The sequence below is a fragment of the Falco peregrinus genome, chromosome 7 (assembly GCF_023634155.1).
Source record: "Falco peregrinus isolate bFalPer1 chromosome 7, bFalPer1.pri, whole genome shotgun sequence".
NCBI classification, from domain to species: Eukaryota; Metazoa; Chordata; class Aves; order Falconiformes; family Falconidae; genus Falco; species Falco peregrinus.
Genome location: NC_073727.1, coordinates 18,797,000 through 18,811,825, shown reverse-complemented (window position 1 = coordinate 18,811,825; position 14,826 = coordinate 18,797,000). Strand labels below are relative to the sequence as shown.

General features: G+C 57.2%; 2 protein-coding genes across 10 annotated transcripts in view; one reads left to right on the top strand and one right to left on the bottom strand.

The window, feature by feature from the left end:
* The window catches only part of PTK2B (protein tyrosine kinase 2 beta), a 29,337-nt gene extending 25,819 nt beyond the window's left edge, over positions 1–3,518 (top strand). For 7 of the 9 annotated variants that reach the window (XM_055810167.1, XM_055810166.1, XM_027785539.2 and 4 more), the window contains 6 exons: positions 677–712; positions 1,002–1,029; positions 1,430–1,476; positions 1,747–1,893; positions 2,281–2,361; positions 2,447–3,518. In XM_055810167.1, the coding sequence (XP_055666142.1) occupies positions 677–712; positions 1,002–1,029; positions 1,430–1,476; positions 1,747–1,893; positions 2,281–2,361; positions 2,447–2,662 (555 nt within the window). In that variant the 3' untranslated portion in view covers positions 2,663–3,518. The remainder of the gene's footprint in view (positions 1–676; positions 713–1,001; positions 1,030–1,429; positions 1,477–1,746; positions 1,894–2,280; positions 2,362–2,446) is intronic. The other 2 variants (XM_055810162.1, XM_055810164.1) reach the window with 1 other exon arrangement.
* Positions 3,519–3,631: 113 nt separating this feature from the next.
* On the bottom strand, positions 3,632–13,144 carry CHRNA2 (cholinergic receptor nicotinic alpha 2 subunit). The gene is made up of 7 exons (XM_055810169.1): positions 13,061–13,144; positions 10,652–11,001; positions 9,284–9,438; positions 8,407–8,451; positions 8,085–8,194; positions 6,513–7,614; positions 3,632–5,947 (listed from the first exon to the last, which is right to left on the bottom strand). The coding sequence occupies exons 2-7, from the start codon at positions 10,869–10,871 to the stop codon at positions 5,822–5,824; spliced, it is 1,758 nt and encodes a 585-aa protein (XP_055666144.1). The 5' UTR covers positions 10,872–11,001; positions 13,061–13,144; the 3' UTR covers positions 3,632–5,821.
* Positions 13,145–14,826: the final 1,682 nt, after the last annotated feature.

The following is a 14,826-nucleotide window of genomic DNA, read 5'->3' as shown; positions in this document are numbered from 1 at the left end:
GAGCCATCAACAACCTCTTCATGGCTGGAGAAGCCAGTTTTCCTTGGAGGAACAGCTCCTCCACCAGCCAGACCTCTTGCACCCCTTTTATTTTCCACACTTGTAAAAATCTCATGGAGCTGCTTCATTTTGAAATGAATATTTTGAAACTTGGGCAGTTTTTAAATACTTGCAATCGTGCCTTAATGAGCTTTTGTAATGCTTTTGAAATAAGGACTGGAGATAGCTAACCTGTGATTAATGTGTCAGCTTGCAGTAAGACAGGCTTGGAAGACTGAACATCTTTTATTTGATCAGCTCAGGCAGTCGGTAAAGCAAAGCCCAGCTCCCCTCGCCCCCGGGGGCTGCTGGATGCCGAGTGGTGAACAGCTGCTTTAATTAAGCTTCGGGGGTTTTAAGCAGCAGTTTGAGGTTTCTGGTGCCCCAGCAGCAGGCGGGGAGCAGGTGGGAATAGGGGGATGGGATGGGATGGGATGGGATGGGATGGGATGGGATGGGATGGGATGGGATGGGACAGCAATGGGCATGAAGCCCCTTCCCCTCCCACATTCCTGGACCCTGCAGAGATGCATTCCTGTGATATCTTTCAGGAGTCTCATAGAAATCAGGAAAAGCACTTTTTTCCTCTCTTTTTCCTTTTTTCTATGCCTCTCACAAAGCTTCTTCCCCTTTGCAGGATCCAATGGTGTTTATGAACAACAACATTCCTCCGGTGAGTGGTGCCAGCCCCAGAGAAGCCAGGTCAGGGTGTATTTGGGTGCAAGAGGTCTTTCTTTTGGGAATGTCTGGAGATCCTCATTTGTTTTGGCATGGATGGGTGATAAATTGATATATATGCCCCTTGCATTGGGAAAATCAATCTGAAAATGTTAATGGGGTAAAATACCGGTGGTGTGGAGCTCACCACCAGAACGCCAGGAGTGGATGGCGATGCCTCTTCCCTCTTCACTGCCTCTAGCCAGGACTTCGTGCCTCTCATTCACTGTTTCTTCCCCCTGCAGCTGCTCCCGGAGAAGGAGACGGATTACAGTGAGTGCCCAGAGCTGCACAGGATGCGGGGCTGCCCATGGCATCCACCTGGGAGCACCCACTTTGGGGCTGCAAGCAGGGAGCTGTGCACTGAGCTGCAAGGAGCCTCAGAGCTGTATCCCTCCTGGCTTTGGGATCCTCCACAAAAGAAATCCCAGATAATGGGGAGCAGCTTTGCCTGCCCTAGGGGTGGAGTCTGCCTGTCTTGGGCATGGGGGTCGGAGGGAGTCAGACCCTGTGGGGAGGTGGCACCGCTGGCATGGGTGTTCAGCCACAGTGGGACATGCAGCTGCAGGGTGGTGTGGGACGTGGCACAGGTTCTAGGGGTCTTGCAGCATGCCTACGTGTCCATGGGAGCAGCTGGAGTGACTCTCCTTCCTTTCCCTTATTGATGGCATAGCGGAGTTCACAGGGCCCCCCCAGAAGCCTCCAAGACTTGGGACACAGGTAAGACCTCCTTGGATCAAGCCACCATGTTCCCAGTCCTCCTCCTCCATCTCACAGTCTCATTCCTCCTCTTCCACCTCCATCATCCCTCTGCATCTGCAAAATGGAACTTTTCTGACTCCCCCAGGCCCCAAAGCTGTCAGACAGACCCAGCAGCATCAGGGTCATGGGTGGGAGGTAAATGGGTCTGGCCAGGGCTCCCCACAGGTGTTGGTCTTTCCCTCCTTGCCCCTTTGGTTCACCTGATCCCATTGTGCCCCCCTTCTCCAGCAGTCCATCCACCCAGCCCCCACCGCCAACCTGGACCGCACAGATGACATGGTGTACAGCAATGTCATGGACCTGGTGCGGGCTGTGCTGCAGCTGAAGAATGAGATCAGCCTCCTGCCCCCAGAGGGGTACATCCTTGTGGTGAAGGTAGGGAGGGCAGGGAGGGGACAGCACTAGGCCTTCTATGGCAAATGGGGTAAGGAGTTGGGAATGAGTCTGCTGAGTCTCCCACCAAGCATCCTTCTCGGGAAGGGACCATCTCCAACATTCCCAGATCCTCCTTTGGATCCTTGGGTCAATGACGGGAGAGTTTCCAACATGTCTCACTCCTTCCTTTGGGTCCTTGGGTCAATGGTGGGAGCATTTCCAGCACGCCCTGCTCCTCCGTTGGGTCCTTGGGTCATTGATGGGAGAGTCTCCCACCATGCCCCTCTCCCCGATGGGATCCTTGACTCAGCAACACAGACTGGTCCCATGCACCTCTTTCCTGTGCCTGTACCTGGTGCCATCCTAACCCTGCCACCCTCCCCGCAGAACGTGGGCCTGTCCCTGCGGAAGCTGATTGGCAGCGTCGATGAGATCCTGCCTGTCCTGCCCGCTGCCTCCCGCACCGAGGTAGGACCAGGGAGGAGGGAAAGGGGTCTGGCATGGGGTCGTGTGCTGGTAGTACATCTGTGTAACCCCGGCGTGCTGTGGTCAGATCGAGGGGACCCAGAAGCTGCTCAACAAGGACTTGGCTGACCTCATCAACAAGATGCGCCTGGCACAGCAGAACGCGGTCACCTCGCTGAGCGAGGAGTGCAAACGGCAGATGCTGACAGCCTCCCACACCCTGGCCGTGGATGCCAAGAACCTCCTGGATGCCGTGGACCAAGCCAAGGTCCAGGCCAATCTGGTGAAGCTGTGTTTGGAGTGAGGGTAGGGGTGGAAAGAGGGAAGGATAAGGGGTGGGGAAGGAGAGGAGGAGAGGGACCACCATGCTATGGTTGGTGGAGATGGGCGGAGAGCGTTGCGGAGGAGCTGGCTTTTGTGTGTCTCCCGTGGCCTCGCTGTTCTGCTCTCCCTGTCCCCTCTCCTCCTGCAGCCACTCGTGTCTTTAGCATTGTCTTGTTGGTCTTCTGAAGAAGGGAGGCATCTGGTGACTCATCCCTGGAAAGGACTAGGGGGACCTGGCCATCCCTGAGGGTGGCTGAAGATCCCTCTGGCTCAGCAGCTCCCTGCTCCCTGGCTGCCAGCAGGTCTGTGTGTCCGTCTCTCAGCCTCTCCGAGGACAGATGGCCGCGGGCGGCATGTCGCGACGGGGACCTGGACCCTGCTCCTCGCCACTGGGAGCCAGGAGGCACAGCAGCTGGGGGAGCTGGCATCCCGGGGGGCCATGCAGGGGTCCTCAGGAGCCATCGGAGCCGTGGTCGGAGGGACTGTTTGCTTTTCCTTGTACATTGTATAGAAGAGTTTATTTAACGATGGGAAGCGGGTCCGCGCACCGCAGTGGAGCTGGTTCCAGCACTCATGGCCAGAGCGCGCCCAGCCCCGAGCCTGCAGAGCGCAGGGAGGTATGGGACCCTGCGGACCACAGCCCTTGGTGACACAAACCAGGAGAACGGTGCCTCTTCCAGCTGAGTTTTCTCCAAGCTGCTCTGTGTAAGCCACGACGGCAAACCAAGTCTCTTATTCGGTTTGTGCTTTGAGTTGGAAACCGTTCAGTTCGGGCTTTTCCCCAGCATCTTCCCACAATGCTGTTCATTCTGGCTGAGATAAACCAATGCACCAAGTCCTGCTGTGCCTGTGCTTGCCTGTCACCCCCATACCGTGGGGACAAGTCCCCCGGTCACCAGCATCTCCTTAGAAAGAGTAAGGGTTGTGCTGCTCAGAGGTCTGAGCCATCTTGCCAGCATGGGGAAGAGCCATTCTTGATGGCAGCATCCCCGGGGGAGCTTCTGGGGTGAACCTGGGTCTGCTGCATCCATGTCCCCTCTGGAGCCCTCTCTCCTTCCCAGTGAGCCCACAATCCATATGAGGGTCATGGACTCCCCCTGCTCCCACGTCAAGGCTTGCTAGTGAGGGTATCTGCAGGCCTTTGCTTTTCAAAGACCACAAGGAAATCCTGGTGGAGCTGCTGGGAAGCGGTTTACACAGGATAGCAGAGCCATGAGGATGAGCTCCCTCCAAAAGAAGGGTGCTTGGGGGTCTAGTGCCACGCCGGGGGGGGTTGTCACCCCAGAGCTTACGCCCTGGTGGCCTCATCAGCCAGGCAGGGCTGAGCTGAGAGGGGTGGTGGGTGCTGGCTGTGGCTGGCAAGAGGGGCTGCAGGGATTAACAGGGGAAGAGGAGCATGCCCCATGGTGGTGAGGTCTGCTGAAGCCCGGGGTGCCATGGCCCGGAGTGCTGGGCATCCTGTCCTGTTCACCTCCAGCCCTGCGTCACCCCAGGGAGACACAGTCCCAGACAAGCCAGAAATTACCCTGACAGGAGTTGCTCTCTCCACCCGTGCTCTGCAGAGCCCTGAAGCCTGTCTGTACTGGGTGGGACGCACACAGCCACATACCCAGTGGGGCATTGTGTGGGTGCTGGGGGAGCGGTGATGGACGTTGAGGACGAACACAGTGATGATGATGGAGAGCGTGACGAAGATCATGGTGAAGAGGAGGTACTCTCCAATGGATGGGATGATTTCTGTGATGAGCAGCAGGAAGACAGTGAGGGACAGCAGGACAGAGATGCAGAGGGTGATCTTCTCCCCACAGTCAGAGGGCAAGCAGAAGACCAGCACGGTCAGGCAGGAAATAAGCAGGCAGGGTATGATGAGATTGATGGTGTAGAAGAGTGGCAGTACACCCAGCCACGCACGGGCACTTGCTCCCTTGCACATCTCATTTCTCAGCCCTGTGTGTGCACGCCTGAGCCTGCCTGCCTGCACCACAGCCTGCCTGAGTGGCTGCAACACCCTCGGGTCATGCGTGTCCCTCTGTGGCACCGTTTATTCTGGCCCATTTCACTCCTGAAATGACAAAGTGTGTTCTGAAGCCCCTCAGACTGCATCCAGCACCGTGATGGGTCAGTGTCCTGGAGGAGAAAACACTGTAGGAAAAAACCTTGTGTCTCTTGGGGCATGGGGAAAGAGAGGAGATGCTCTGTAAGCACGGGTCCTTTGGGGGTAGGTAGAAGCTAGAAATTAAAAACTGCATTGCCACAGTCATCAGCGCCTGGCAGCTGGGGATCTGATGGGATGGAGAGGAGGATTTGCTCAGGATGGACCTTGGCAGTGCAGGTTCCCCTGCGCCAGCCAAGTCCACCAGCCTCAGCATGAGGCAGCACCCCTGAGCTCCCAGGGTCTGTGGGCCCCCTCTGGCCAGGGCTGGGGGGGTTATCCCACTCTGCAGAGTGGCTTTTCCCTTCCAAGCCACCCACATTTCTGAGTCAGCTGTTTCCATCTCCCTGTCACCCCTAGCTCCAGTGTGGGATGATGCGGCAGCAACTACTTGTGCTGGTGGGTTGCAGAGGGTCTACACCTGGGCTGGGCTTTGCAGGGCAGAGCTCCCCAAGTCATACAGAGCAGGGACCTCCATCCCACAACCATACCCCTTCTGCTCAGACCATCCAAAGCATTATCACCTGCCCCACATCATGCATGACCATGCCAGCCTGTGGTCCTGAGTGCCCTGTGGTCAGGATGCAGCTGTGAGGTCCCCTCTTCTTGCCCAGCACGTTGGAGGAACAGCCAGATGCAGCTTTTGGGTTTTGGGTAGGACTTGCAGCGTCTCAAGGAAAAAAAAAAAAACTCTCTGAGATGCCTCCAGCCTGCACTCAAGCAGTGGAGCTGTACCATGCCTTCCTCAATGCCAGGAGGGCTGTGACCACCCAGTGAAGGATGGCAGGCAGCGGTCCCTCCCCAAGTCACCCCTTGGCACAGCCCTTGCTCCACTCTGCATTTCCCATCTGAGGGTCCTCCACAATCACCACTGTGTCCTCCCAGGGAGAGGCAAGGGTCCGTCTGGACGTGGGCACCACCATGCCCACTCCCTGGGAGGAGGCAGCGTGCATCGCTTGCTGTCCCCACCGCAGCCTGGCCCGGCTCCTAGATCATCCCTGCCAGGTAGGGTGGGAGGAAGAGCCCCACAGTGCCCAGCAAGCAGACGATGATGAACATCCAGAGGAAGATGCGGTCGATCACCATGGCCACGTACTTCCAGTCCTCCTTCACCTGCCAAGCGGAGAGGGGCCATAAGCATGTGAACCCCCGACCTGTGGGGACCCCTTGGGGTTAGGAGACCACCCAGGGCTTCCTCTACATCTGTTGTTTGCCTCAGGATGAGGAGATACCCTGTGTCTTGGGTTATCTTGGAGCAGCAAGGCTGGGGGATGGACCTCTCTGGGGAGGCTCCTTGGGGCAACGGTAATCCCACCCAGGGTTTTCTGAAACCACTTGGGTAAAATTAGGGGTTCAGCCTCTGAGCCGGGTCCCAGCAGGGCAGGCTGGGCCATCTCTGCTCTCCAAGGGCAGGATACCACAGGCACGAGAGCAACCTCCAACATCCTTGCAGCCAGCAGGGATGGGAGCTGGAGGAACCCTCAGCTGACCCTGTGGACCAGGCATCTCCCAGAAGGTGCTCATTAATCTTCTCCCTGGGGTCCTCAGCAGCCAGGGAACTAACCAGGGGTCCCAGCACTGACACCACACCACCCCCCATGGAGATCCAAGTGGCAGGAGGCAGGACCCAAGGTGGGACCCTACCCTCACCCTCCAGCTCCCGGGGGCACCCACTCACCGAGAAATCAGCATCCTCAGCTCGCAGGTGGTCCGCAATGTACTGCACCCCTTCCAGGGCCTTCAGGATGCTGGGAGACAGCATCAGCCCCTGGTCTGAGCCCACCTCCTCCTCCTCCCCCTTGGGGGGAACCCGGGGAGCTGACTCCCCCAATGCCTTCCCAGCTTGGCGCCCACAGCCGTAGTGGCACTGGGTGCCCTGGCCATGGGAGCCATCCTGGGACATGCGGCTGGGATATGTCTTCTCTTCCTCTTCCTCCTCCTCTTCCTCCTCCTCTTCTTCCTCCTCCTCCTCCTCCCACTTGTCATCCACATCTGTCTCCAGCCAGCACCGTGAGGTGCTGAGCCTTGTCCCTGGGAGGTCATACTGCCCCATGGTCCCCTCGGGGAGAGGCGGTGCTGGGGGTCGCTTCATGAAGAGCCAGCGAGGGATGAAGTCCAGGAAGAAGCTGCGTACCCAGTGGGGCATCGTGTGGGTGCTGGGGGAGCGGTGATGGACGTTGAGGACGAACACAGTGATGATGATGGAGAGCGTGACGAAGATCATGGTGAAGAGGAGGTACTCTCCAATGAGAGGGATGACCAGCGAGGTGGATGGGATGATTTCCGTGATGAGCAGCAGGAAGACAGTGAGGGACAGCAGGACAGAGATGCAGAGGGTGATCTTCTCCCCACAGTCAGAGGGCAAGTAGAAGACCAGCACGGTCAGGCAGGAGATAAGCAGGCAGGGTATGATGAGATTGATGGTGTAGAAGAGTGGCAGACGACGGATGACAAAGCAGAAGGTGATGTCAGGGTAGATCTCAGTGCAGCAGTCATACTTCTTAGAGTTATAGGTGCCAATGGCATTTATGATAGCCCACTCGCCGCTCTCCCAGTAATCCTTGAGGTCCACGTGATGCTCCATGTTCTCCAGGTCGATTTTGGCCTTGTCATAGGTCCAGGAGCCAAACTTCATCTTGCAGTTCTGCTGGTCGAAGGGGAAGAAGGTGACATCGATGCTGCATGAGCTTTTGTAGATGGCAGGTGGCACCCACTTCACCTTCCCGTTGGAGAAGAGGTGGGCCTTTGTCATGTGGGTCACAGCGAACTCCCCGTCGGCGCTGCAGGCATGGAGAGATGCAAAGGTCAGAGGAGGATGAAGCGTTTCTCCCAAGAAATAGGGCCAGGAGCTCCCTCAGCTCTCAGGGCTGGTATAAGCCTTGATTTGAGTCTGTGGCCTCATCCAGCATCCCTGCAGGGTGCTGGGTTCATCCTCCTGGGCATCATCCAGAGCACGGAGATGGGTGGGAACAGGAGCACTGGGCATGGGGAGATGGATGCAGGCTGATCTGCATCCTTGCCAGTGGGGTGGGATGGAGGGCAGGAGGCCCATGGGAGCTGGCAGTGCAGGGAGCTGCCGTGATGGGATGGGATGAGGAAGGGAAGGGAAGGGAAGGGAAGGGAAGGGAAGGGAAGGGAAGGGAAGGGAAGGGAAGGGAAGGGAAGGGAAGGGAAGGGAAGGGAAGGGAAGGGAAGGGAAGGGAAGGGGAACCTGGTCCAAGGGATGCCCCACCTCAGCAGCATCACTCACTTGTTGTAGAGCACAATGTCAGGGATCCAGATCATCTCAGAGGGCACCCGGATGGAGGTGACATTGTCAAATTCTGCTGGGTCCCAGCGCAGCTTGTAGTCACTCCACTCCTGGAGGGAGACACGGAAGGGAGGGCGTCAGGTGGCCCTGTGGACCAAGCTGTCCAATGCCACCTTCCTCCTCCTCTTCTGGCAGCGTCCCTCTGAGGAACAGCCCCATGGAGATGCCACCAAGCCCCTCTGGGCAGGGTCTCTCTGCCCCAAATGATGTGCCTTCCTTGACGTGCTCCTGCCCTTGCCCCAGAGAGGGAACAGGCTCCTACCTGCTTCAGCCACACGTTTGTCGTCATCATTTGGTTCTTCTCATCCTGTAGTGGGAAAGAGGGAGCGATGAGAGGAGACAGGCAGAAAAAGCCCAAGGGTTTGTCCCACCACTGCACTGGCCCCCAGATTCTTCCTTTTACTTTCTGCCTTCTGCCTTTGGGATTCAGCTCCTGGGAGCAGCTGGAACCAGTCCAAGTCCAAGGAGACACCGTGTTTCCCCATGGTATCTGCTCACTAGATGGCAGCAAGAAATCGCATTTTGCAGTGTGCAGCTCTGAGCTGCTCGGATGGATGGACAAATGCACATGGATAGAGGAATGGATGGGTGGTGGATGGGGGGATAGCTGGATAGGTAGATAGGTGGGTAGATGGATAGGTAGATTAGATAGGTGGATGGGTGAAGAGATGGGTAGATGGATAGGTAGATAGGTGGATGGGTGGATAGATGGATAGGTTGTTACGTGGACAGATGGAAAGGTAGGTGGGTGGATAGATGCATAGGTAGATAGGTGGGTGGGTGGGCACATATAGATGGATGGATGGACAGACAAGCCCAGAGGTGCTCCAGGGCAGGTAGATGGTGGATGAGGACATGGCAGGGATGGAGACCTGTGGTTTTACTTGATGCTCTCCTGCTGTCAGGGAAAGGGAGGGTTTGAGATGGAGAGGAGAGGTGCAGATCCCCCTGCTCATTGGAGGTCTGAGGGAGGCAGGGTGGGTGATTTGTCACCTGCTGGAGATGGCCAGGAGGTTGCTAGTGCCCAAACCCAATCTCTCACCCGTGTCCTCAGGCCCTAGTCTGCCAGACCAGTAGGACCAACTGGTGAAAAGTCACATGCCACACGGGCCAGGGATCTCCGCCAGTAAGCTACGCACCACGTCGATCAGCTGTGCAATGGACAGCCCAAACTTCACGATGACCACGTCAGAGGTGTTGGGCACCGGCCGCGACCAACGGTTGTAGCCAGTGAAGAGGTGCTTGAAGAGGCGCTCCTCGGCATGGCTTCCAGGCTGGTCCGGCAGGCAGGTGGCTGTGGGGAGACAGGGATGGGGATGGGATGGGATGGGATGGGATGGGATGGAGGAGAGCTTGCTGACCCCTCCCTTCCCCTACCTGCACCCCAATGAAATCGGGTGCCCATTCTGGACAAGCCCCCTCTCCGCTGCAGCAGGCAGGGATGGTAACCCTCACCCTAGGATAGAAATTAGTCCCCTCAAAGCCGCCCCGTGCTCGTCCTGGGGAGCAGAAAGTGGTGCAAGGTCAGCCTTGCAATGCTGGTCAAGAAAATCCCACTCTGGAGTGGCTGAGGTCCCTCTCTGGTGCTAACTGGTCCAGCGTTGCAAGGTGGAGGCTGACCCAGTGCTTGAGACCACTGCAGCCTGCTCAGAGACCATCCCTCAGGCTGGGCTGGAGGCAGGACTGAGAAGGAGTGCAACACTCTTTGCTCTGCCTAGAAATCACTGACATTGGTCTTCAGCACCGTCAGCTTGCGGTGCATCGCTCGGCTGTCCTTGCTGGCTGCAGAGCCCCATAAATTTCCACCAGCAAGTCGAGGGAAGCCAAGGGAGGGAGGGAGGGAGGACTCTGCGCAGTGAAGTGCAACCGAAGGCACGTTGTATGGGTGGCTTTACCCTGAAGAAAGATGGGTGTACGGCCCCATAGCATGCCCAATGTCCCATGCAAGCTCTCCTCACTGGGCAGGCAAGCCCAGCAAGGACCCTGCTTGTTGCACTTTGGCCAGGGATTGAGTATCTTAGAGATGTTGGGGAGGGCTGGTCCCAAGTGAAGGGACAAGCAAGATTCCCAGCTCATGGGAGGTCTTGCATTGATGGCAGGTGGAAGCACTATACATATTTTTTTCCTATCCCTCCAACACTTCTAGCTTGAACAGGATGGATCTGGGTCCCAGAGGTACTTCCCTGGGGGGGATGACCCAGCAAAGCAGATCACCCCACCCAAGGGTCTGGGTGGTGCCAAGCTGCTCTGCAGACACAAAGCCCCTCCTAGCACGGCACGTGGTGGAGGACACCATGCCACTGTGGAGACTAGGGATGCTGAGAGACTGCATCGGGGTAAACTGGGAACCAACCGGTTTTTCATGCACATGCACCACAGCCCCCTCATCTTCCCCTCCCCTCTCCTCAAATTTAACCCCCCTGGGGCCCAGTGGGTGAGACCCAAGGGAAGGCAGGGTCAAGCAAAGGAAATTCATGTACCCCAGGGAAAGCTGCAGCTGCCCTTACCCGCTTGGAAGGTGACAAAGCACCATGCGACAAGGGGCGTGATGCCATGGGACAGCCGCCCCATGCTCCCCGTGCTGGACCCCCTCCCTGGAGCAGTTTGCAAAGCCCCCCAGGAGGAACCAGGGGGAGCGATGAGCTGAGATGGTGGCGGGAGAGGAGGGTCAGCAGGGAAAGCCACCATAAGGGACCTCTGACGGGGTGTCCTGCATATCCCCACCATTAGCAAGTGCTGGAGGAGCCACGGATGGAGCTGGACGTGGGCTGGGATGGCTTCAGCAGGGACACAGCCGGGCCAGGGTGGGCACGTGATTTGGGATGCTCTGCCAAGTCACCTGCCCCAAATTTCATTCCTGAAATGACAGCAGAGAGCAACACTGTCACAACGATGCCACTGCGGCACTGGTCTGGGAGGTGACGGTCACCACAATGTCACAGTGGTGCAGGTCTGAGAGGTGACAGTCTTGCTACAGTCCCCTGAAGGCCGCTCCCAGCCATGCTCCAGGGCTTGGAGCTAATCTGAGCTGCCACCATAGCAGAGTTAAGGGAAAATGTCCCCAGAGATTCTGCTCCCCGCTTCACGAGTGCTCCTTTGGCAGGCAGGGCATGAATCTGGGCAGCATCGATCACAGCTGGGCAGCTGGACCGGGTAAGCTAAAGCAATTGGGAGCCCAGGACTCCCTCCAGGTGATTTAATAGCTGAGATGGAGCCTGGTGCTTCAACTTTTACCGGGATGACCGGAAAATAACAGGTTTCAACTATCCTTCTGCCCTCCCTGACTTGAAACTGCTTCATGCCCTTGGAGGGAGGGAGAAGGAAACATCTCAGCTGCTCCAAGAGGCTGAGCCACCCCAAACAGGCTCCTGGGGCTGGTTTCTCCAGTAGCACTCATCTCTGAGAAGAACGCTCATCCTTTTTCCATCCACCCTCATCCATTCAACCATCCATCCATGTAGCTGTTCAGCCATGCATGCATGCACACATCCATCATTGCATCCACTACTTATGCATCCATCCACCCATCCATGGATGTGTTGGGTTACCCTCCCCAACACAGTAAAGCTCTGCAAGGGGAGGAATTCCTTGCTCTGCAGAGGCTCCAAAATCTGCTCCTGCTTAGAAGGTGACTTCTCCACACCTGACCATGCCCCCAGGAGCCGTCTCTCCTCTCTAGGAGGCAACCTCCATTCCTGAGGAGAAGGAGGCTCCCAGCCCAGCACTGATGTTGCTAAACAAGAAGCTCCTTTAGCTTCAATTCCTCCCTGGACCGGTAAAACCATGAAGCCCTCCTGAACGCATCACCATTTTCCACACAGTTTTCAACTGATTAATACAAGGATGGTGGAGGGCTGGAAAACGGGAGAAACACTGTCCAATGCACTGAGCTGGAGAGAAAATTATGGATATGTCTCTCTTGGCTGAGATACTGAAATATACTGAAGAGTACAGGAGGGTGCTGGAGGAGCTGCTCTCACTCTAGGCTTGGTTATAGGGTCATGAGTGTGGAATTCGTGGCTTCCCCAAAGCTCTGATAGATAGTGGAGAGGGAAAAGAGGTGCCCTGGGTGATGCAAAGCTGTACATGAAACTGCCTGTACATGGCAAAGGGGGTTTGGGGGGGACATGCGTAGAGGGGAGCCCACGTGGGACATGCACCTGTGGGTTGCGGTGGGGATGGGTAGGTGAGCGGGAGGGGGGCCATGTGGGTGGGAGACCACACACAGACCACCCCAGGGTGCTGAGGCACCCCGCAACCTGTCTGACACCTCGCACCCGCATCCCCCTTCCCTCTCTGGCCACTGCTTCACCCACTTCAGTGCTGCTCCGGCTGCATCAGGCAGCTCTGGCAGAGCCTGCCAGCAGGGTGGGCAGCCCTACCCTCCTGCCTGACCTTTACCTACAGCCCTACCTCATCTCCCTGCATCCAAACCATTTCCCTGATGGATTTTCCATCACCCTGTGACACAAAGCACTTGGTTTGAAGTGCTGAGCCTGCAGCAGAGATGCCCCGGGAGGCACCTCCATGCCTGCAAAATGCTGCTCCCTGGTACTTGCCGACCACTTCCCTGAGGGATGCAGAAACCTGCCCTGCACTATGCTAAGGGCTGGAGCGGAGGATGCCTGTGACCATGGCAAGCCCAGCGAAGCTGTTGGCAATCCTAACGTGCAGTCAGGAGGCAGTGAGAATAAATAACTAAATAACTTATTTATTGGAATTTAAAGGTGGACAGCTGGGAATTTTTAGTTTTTAGATGGGAACTTCATGCAGAGCTGGGAAACTTTCCCTGCTGCTGCCTCCCCACTGCTCCCTGATTTTCCTTGGCACTCTGCAAACAGCTTTCATCGTGGATTTTTGCAGGGAAAAACAGCTTCTCTCCTTCCCACCAGCCTGGACCCAACGAACCCCCTTACCTGCTGCGGGGAGAGCAGGGAGGGGTCCCCGAAGCCCCTGTTCCCTCTGCCATGCTGAGGTTGGGATGCTGTGCTGCGGAGGGCTCCGGAGAGGACTGGGATCCAGTGAAGGATGTCTCAGCTTTTACTCGAAGCTGTGGCAGTGACGACAGGGGCTGGGGGAGGAGGGAAAGCCATGCCCAGGCAGGGAAGGAGGGGAGGCTGGGGGAATGAGAGGGAGGACGGCTGGAGGGGCATCAGCTGCCCTGGCCCTTCTGGTCCCCCATGCATTGGCAAAGCTTCCCCAGGGTTGGAAAAGGCTGGATTTGCTAGGGTTTTCTGAGCCTCTTCCAAAGCACTGCTCGGCCAGGGGAGTGGGAAAGGGGCGGTGGGCTTTGTGGGTGAGGCTGAGGAGGCAGAGGGAAGGAGACCAGGAGACGAAGTGCCATGGAGTAGGAGAGCTGGAGCATGGAACAGGGTGTTGCAGGGCACATTGTTTGGGGTATTGCAGGGGGCATCACCACGGGGCATTGCAGAGGGCATTGCATGGGGCAGTACATGCAGTATTGCATGAGGCATCACACAGGGCATCACAGGAGGCATTGCACGGGGCATCACGTGAGGCATTGCACAGGGCATGACACAGGGCATTGCACATGGTATTGCATCAGGCATCACATTGGGCACGGTGAAGTTCCAGGCTCTTGCACCAGTGGAGAGAGGCAGGGCGCTGCTTGCCCCAGTCCCCCCACCAGACCAGGGTTTCCCCATTTGCCCTACAGCCCTGGGCTAGGGGTGCCAACCTGTCCATGGGCAGGGCAGCTCCGGGAAGCAGCAATGTCCCCTGCTCTGGGGAAAGCCAGGTGCAAGGTCTTGAGCTGGCCCCACACAGCACCTGCCTCAGGCCCCATAAAACACTGCCATGGGGATGGTTGCCAAATTGGGAAAGCAAAGTCAGCACAACATCCAGCACCACCACCACCCCTGCAGACCCCTTCCCCCTGCTGTCTCAGGGATGGGGACAGGGTGACTTTGGGCCGGGAACGTGGTTCTTCCACTGCAAGAGGATGGGAAACGCAGGGCTCCCCACTGCTTCCCGACCACCCAGGCAGGGCAAGACCCAGCCTTCCCACACCAGCCTCTCTCCTTCCTTCCTGCTAGGAAATGTAATGTGCAACCTTCCTGTAAATGAAGCCCAAGGGTGCAATTTGCAGCCCTGAGGGCCCTGCCCGATGATTTGCTTCCTTTCCCCTGGAAGATAAATGCAAAAGCAGACCCAGGCATGGAGGGCACCTAAATTTGCTGCTTCCCCCAACTCCACTGCAGGACCCCTCTATCCTGCCTGCATCCATGCCCACTACTCTTGGGATGCTGAATACCAGAAATCCATGGGGAAGAGGACCACAGAGTTGGTACCCTGCCACCCCACCACCCCAGCAGCAGTGGGTGGCAAACCCAAGTAGATAATGGGTGGTTCCGTCTGCAGCCCCATGGCCACAAACATCTCAGTGATGCAAGCATCGCACTGGGATGATCCAGATATCTCATCTATGTCATGATTGCACCAAACCACCTTTCTGGGTTTTTTTAAAGCCTGGCAACCTCCCCCTTCCCTAGGCAACCACACTGCAGCCAGTGGTGCGGTGCAAAGCCCTGTCCCCATGCCACAGCACAGAGCCCTGAGGCCACGTCCCAAGGCTGCCCGCAAGGCCAAAGGGAGGGTGTTTGGTGCTGGATGGACCCCTGAAGCTGGGGTGATGGGGAGTGGGGGGAGATGGAACAATGGA

What these genes read in the sequence shown, in the direction of transcription:
- CHRNA2 (XM_055810169.1), bottom strand. Translation starts at nt 10,871, where the DNA reads ATGGTGGGGATATGCAGGACACCCCGTCAGAGGTCCCTTATGGTGGCT. An exon ending in TTGCACAGCTGATCGACGTG is followed by an intron (nt 8,452 to 9,283) that starts GTGCGTAGCTTA and finishes TTCCCACTACAG; the next exon opens with GATGAGAAGAACCAAATGAT. An exon ending in CAAACGTGTGGCTGAAGCAG is followed by an intron (nt 8,195 to 8,406) that starts GTAGGAGCCTGT and finishes GTCTCCCTCCAG; the next exon opens with GAGTGGAGTGACTACAAGCT.